This window comes from Phaenicophaeus curvirostris, chromosome 10 (genome assembly GCF_032191515.1).
Source record: "Phaenicophaeus curvirostris isolate KB17595 chromosome 10, BPBGC_Pcur_1.0, whole genome shotgun sequence".
NCBI lineage: Eukaryota > Metazoa > Chordata > Aves > Cuculiformes > Cuculidae > Phaenicophaeus > Phaenicophaeus curvirostris.
Window position 1 is genome coordinate 16,796,153 of NC_091401.1, and position 5,739 is coordinate 16,801,891.

A 5,739-nucleotide genomic window follows, 5' to 3' on the forward strand; every position below is an offset into this window, starting at 1 on the left:
CACACCTATCAGCAATCGGCCTTTTCCTTTCCGTGGGACCTGTGTAACACACAACCTGAACTGCTGAGCTATCTCCCTCCTGCTCGGAGACAGATCCACGGGTCTGCTGCCCGTTGGAGACGAGGGGGAATTAATCTGGAGAGAGAACACGCTGCTGCGGGGACCGGCGCCACCCCCGATGTCCCACATGGCACCAGCGGGCACCTCAAGTAATAAAAATACGTTTTTCAGGCAGGGAAGGGCCGGGGGCAGCCGGCAGAGCCTCTCCCGGGCCCCGCCGCGAGAAGCTGTCGGTTGCAGAAATGAGTACAGCCATTACAACCAAATCTACTAACAGTCTAAATAATTAATTGAACCATTGCTCTTTGACCCTTGGAAAGTCCAGTAGGGACCCGTTTGTAGTAATAATACCCCCGAATGAGCCCTTGTCAAATATTCATTTAGTGGTTAATGTGAGCGATTTCCCCCTGGGACAGTTTGTAATACCAGCTTCCCAGCTTTGGCAAGAAACCCTGCTAATCTACCTCTCCAGTTCCGCAAAATATTTTAACACCCCAGTCCTTAAAAAGCCGTAAAAAAATCACAGGGGAAACCATATTCTTATTCTTGGGTTCGTTTCGTCTCTGTGGAAGGTTAGCGAAACATTACACTGATGTTCTTGGACCGAACACCTTCCAGGATACAAAACACACAACAATTCACCAGAGGGAAAACACGGAGAATCCAGAAAGTATTAAATAACCAAAATAAAAGCACATCCACAAGCTCTGCCGCACATTTCAGCTGCCACAAACGAAAACCCAGGATAATGGTTTAGGTGTAAATGGGGCTATTGAAGGTGTTGAATTTAAAATTACCAGTGGTCAGTGGCATTCCTCCAAGTAACACTTTAAAAATAAAATCGTCCAGCTGTACGTGTAAAATGCTTTGGGTTATCCTCTCTTAACAGATAAATGGATGGATGGATGGATGGATGGATGGATGGATGGATGGATGGATGTAAGGAATCTGTCCAAAGGAGATCAGGTTTCAACAACACATATTCCACATCGTACTCCGAAATCTAAGCTTAAACAAATTGCCCATATAAAAAGTTGCTGAATTCACTAAGCCTGAATATGTGGCTTAGTGCCTTTTGTTTAATGGTATTAGCTCGCCTTCTCTATGCGAATTGTAAAAGGACCAACGTTTCCAACTACCCCCCTCGAATATTTTAGTTAGCACTTCAAAAAGAGGCCAGGTTTTATTGCTGTTAATTGGCTAAGATTCGCTTTTAAAAAATGGAATCGCGATATCGATTGGGCTTTTATTCCCAGTTCTCTTCTCTGCGAGGAGAGCGGGAGCGGGGATGGGGGTTCGTTACCACGTGAATAATTCCCAGACGCATTGCAAATGCTCACAGCTCTGAAAAAGAATATTTTACTCATTGCATTTACGTAAAAGAATTAGAAAAGGTTTGGAATCTGCAAGAATTGCTGTGCTACCCGAGTACCGCGACGGTGCAGAAATGAAAGAGACAAAGGGAGCTAAACTACAAAACCAGGCAGGGAGCAAAACTCCACATCTCCGAGTCTGGCAATTTTAGTTTTCATCCGGACACCAGGTTTCAAGGACGGAGGCCAGAGCTGAGCCTAGGAAAGAGCACTACCAAGTAAAAGCCACAACCAGCCAGGTAACTTTTTACGTGTGGGGTTTTTTTTTCTGCCTTCTTCCTCCCCGAGGTAAAGCGAAATCCAGTGACCGACAGGAAGGAGCAGAGAGAGAGCTGAGCGATACTTGCCCCCGTGCCGGAGTGCCCGCTTGTGCTTTGCCTAAAACAACCACCACATGCTTCCCTTGCCACCTACAACACGCCCCGAGCAGCGGACACGACCCGTTTGCCATCACAGGGCCCCCAATTTCGCAGCTTTCTTTAAAAACGGCTGCGATTATGACTCGCATCTCCTCCCTGGGGAACCGCAGCGGCGCTGGCGGCACCGACCCGACGCTGGGGCCCCTCGGGGAGGAGCGGGGGCTGCCGGGGCTCCTCGGGGAGGAGCGGGGCTCCCCCAGCCGGGCCGCGCAGCTCTGCCTGCCCCGGGCTCGGAGCGCGGCCGCCTGCGCGCAGCATCGCGGAGCCGGCGCCTCGGCGATTGCGGTTACGGCCGCACGAAGTCAAACTCTACCTGGCACGGATGGCGAATCTCTTCTCCTATTTGGCGAACGCCACCGCTTCTCTCTGGGGCTCGTGACCGGCTGCAGGGAGCGTCCGAAACGGGGCTTACGCCGCGCTGGCGATTTAAGAAATAGGATTCAAGAAAGAGCCGTGATAAAGCGTGAAAGTCGCTAGCGTTCGATCGTACGTGTTTGTTTGTTCCCTTTTTTGTCGCCTCTTACCTTTGCCCGGCCAAGCCCACCCCCGCCCCCACCTCTCGCCTGCTCCTGCGCTGCCCGGGAGCCGGGAGAGGAAAGTTTGGCGAGTCCCGAACAAAGGGAGCGGGGAGCGCTCAGCCCCCGCCGGGAAGAGCCGGCTCCGCGCCCGCCGCCCCGGGGAAGGAGGCTCCGTCGGGAAAAGAGAGAAACGCGTTATCCGCGCGAGCGGCCGAGGCCCCCGCCCCGCCAGCCCTCGGCTCGGCCCCGCCGGGGGCAACAAGTGGTCCCCCCCGGCCCCCATCGCATCCTGCTCCCCTGGAAAAGAAGGGAACTGGGAAACGAGCGTCCCGCTCGCTGTTCCCGTCCCCACGAAAGAGGCACCGGCGATTATTCCATTAAAGCTGTCGTACTTTCTCCCTCCGTCCGTACATACATATAAAAATATTCAAGCCTTATATATATATTGCTGCATTATTTATCGTATTCTGTTGGCTACGATGATACCTCCTAGGGCATGAATTATTCAAAAAACATCTTGCGTTACAAAAATAAATCCAAGACTCACGCGGAACTCCAGTGTCCATATGTCAAAAATTTATTTATCTCAAACTGTGCATAATGGAGTAAAAACTTAACTTGAATATGTACCTGTTATAAGGATGGTATTAGTTCAAATATATACATGGACTGTCGGCAGACTGATTTCAAATAATACAGAGCCGAATTTTTAAAATACAACTACGGAAAATGAGGAAAAAAAAAGAACTTAAAATATCATCACAATAAATTTACAGAAATATTACAAACCATAAGAAAATATTTCAAACACAGTAATTTCAGGTAGGGATTTTTTTCTGTTTTTTTTTTTTTCTTTTCTCTGAACAAGATGAAGTCTGGAAACAAAAAGTTATTATAAATTAACAAACGGCGTGTGAACCTGCATGGCAATTTTTGCTTTTTAACAAGAAGTAAAAAAAAAAAAAGTAGTACAATCTAAACGTTTGCCCTTTTACAGCAAACCAAGCCCATGGTTCGCAAGTACTCATCCTACCTTTTTCGTCTTTTGTACAATTTCTAAAACAATTGAAATGTCCAAATGCTGTAAAATAATTTCCTCTCCTCTCGCAGCTGCTATAAATTCAGCTGCCAAAGCCACACTGCTCCAAGTAGACTCTGTTTTTAAAAAATAATTGGCAAATTCGCGAGTTTGTTCTTTTTCTCTCCTCTCTATGTTACCAGTGGACATTCTGATTGCCATGTGTCTTTTGATAAATACTGTACAAAAGTTGCCTGCAAATATTAAAACGTTTTCCTCTTCGCTCTTTGAGTCTAGCTCTAAATATTATTGGTAAAGACTTTTGCAAACTTTCTGCAAAGTTCCTACCGTTTTCACTAGAACTTTTTAAAAGTTTTGTGTAGTTGCTTCCCCTCCGAGATCTATACAAGTTCCTTGTCGGTTTAATTTCTGACCCCCCACCCCCCAACCTCCGCCCCGAGTTTTCTCTGTACAAAAATAGTCCAAAAAAAAAAAAAAAGTCCAGAATTTCTAATAAAAGTTTTTTTGTTTGTTTGTTTTGTTTAGTTTTTCTCCCCCCCCCCCCCTCCCCGGCCCCTTTGTCTTACATATGCGATAGAGGGAGTGTGCCATTAATGGCTGTGCCAGGAACAGGTGCACTCTGGTAGTGTTGGGACATATGAAGTCTGCTTGGGGCAGCTGGTTCTGGTACTTCAGCACCTGGTAGATACATGCTGATCATGTCCCGAAGGTCCCCAGCTTGGCAAGGAGCCCTCGAATGAGACGAAGAAGTGACTACGGGGGGACTGGAGCTGGATTCCGTCTTGACCACCGAGCCCATGGAGCCCAGGGCCATGCCCGGGGTCCCTTGCTGGGAGTAAGACATGCTGTAGGTAGGCGATCCGTTCATGTAAGTCTGCGAGCTGGTCATGGAGTTGTACTGCAGGGCGCTCACGTCGTAGCGGTGCATGGGCTGCATCTGCGCCGCGTTGTGCGCGTTCAAGCCCGGGTGCTGCGGGTAGCCGAGCTGCTCTTGCATCATCCCGTAGCCTCCGTTGGTCCAGCCGTTCATGTGCGCGTAACTGTCCATCCTCTGGTTCACCCCAGCTCCCAAGGTGGCCCCAACCCCTACCCCGGTCGTCATGGTATTGGTGCCCGGTGCCAGTAAGCCCCCCGGCAACGTGTACTTATCCTTCTTCATGAGGGTCTTGGTTTTCCTCCGGGGTCGGTATTTATAATCCGGGTGCTCCTTCATGTGCAGAGCTCTGAGCCGCTTGGCTTCGTCAATGAAGGGTCTCTTTTCCGCCTCGGATAAAAGTTTCCACTCGGCCCCGAGCCGCTTGCTGATCTCGGAGTTGTGCATCTTCGGGTTCTCCTGGGCCATTTTCCGCCGCTGCCCGCGGGACCAAACCATGAACGCGTTCATCGGGCGCTTGACCCGGTCCGGGCTGTTCTTCTGGTTGCTGGCGGCCGAGTTGGAGTTGCCTGTGCCTCCCCCCGAAGTTTGCTGGGGGGCGGGAGGTTTCAGCTCGGTTTCCATCATGTTGTACATTCAAACTACTTTTGCCTGGAACCAGCCTCGAGCAGAGAAAGCGAGGAGCAGCCGCAGCGAAGTCCCAAGCCGGACTTTTTTTTTTTTCTCCTCTTCCTAGGGAGGGGTAGGAAAGGGGGGAGGGGGACTCCCCAAAACCACACTTGGATCAAGATCAGGATCTTCCTCTTCGCTGATGGATTAATAATGCTAATAACTGCTATTATTGCCGCCGGAGCCTGGATTTTAAAAAACTTCTTCTTCCTCCTTTTTCCCTTTTCTCTGCCTGCCGCTCTCTCTCTCTCTCTCTCCACCTCAGTCTTAAAGAGCCAGCAAACTACTTTACCCCCTTTTGCAAACACACACACTCTCTCTCTCTGCCTTGACAACTCCTGATACTTTTTTGAACAAGTTAATAGACAACCATCCATGTGATGGGGGCTTGTCAGGGAATAAATGCGTTCTCCCCGGCCAATCAGCGCTCGGCGGCTCCGCCACTGAGGACAAGTCTCTACCCCTGGTTTTGCATGAAACGGGGCGGGGGCTCGGAGCGCCGGGACGGCTCGGCGGGGGGGGCGGGCCCGGGGGCGGCCCGGGCAGCCACTGGGAAGCCTTTGTATCTCCCCTTCCAGCAACAGGTCACACACGCCTTTTGGAGGAAGTGGGTAAACAGCATTGTTGCTACGTGGGTTTTGTTGTTTTTTTTTTTCTTCTTCTTCTTTAAGTTGGTGTTGGCTTAGGGCTGGGAGAAGCTTCCCCCCGGCCTCCCCCCGCCCCGGGCCGCCTCCCCCGCGCCTGCAGCGCTCGCCCCGTCCGGCCCGGGAGAGCGGAGCCCGTCCCG

The 5,739-nt window shown here is 50.5% G+C and overlaps 1 protein-coding gene across 1 annotated transcript; it reads right to left on the reverse strand.

Moving 5' to 3' along the window:
* Positions 1 to 3,939: 3,939 nt before the first annotated feature.
* SOX2 (SRY-box transcription factor 2) lies at positions 3,940 to 5,373 on the reverse strand. Its single transcript, XM_069864498.1, has one exon. It carries the CDS (start codon positions 4,917 to 4,919, stop codon positions 3,972 to 3,974), a length of 948 nt encoding a protein of 315 aa, XP_069720599.1. The 5' UTR covers positions 4,920 to 5,373; the 3' UTR covers positions 3,940 to 3,971.
* Between the last annotated feature and the right edge of the window lie 366 nt (positions 5,374 to 5,739).

Coding starts and splice junctions, on each gene's coding strand:
- SOX2 (XM_069864498.1), bottom strand. CDS start 4,919: ATGTACAACATGATGGAAACCGAGCTGAAACCTCCCGCCCCCCAGCAA.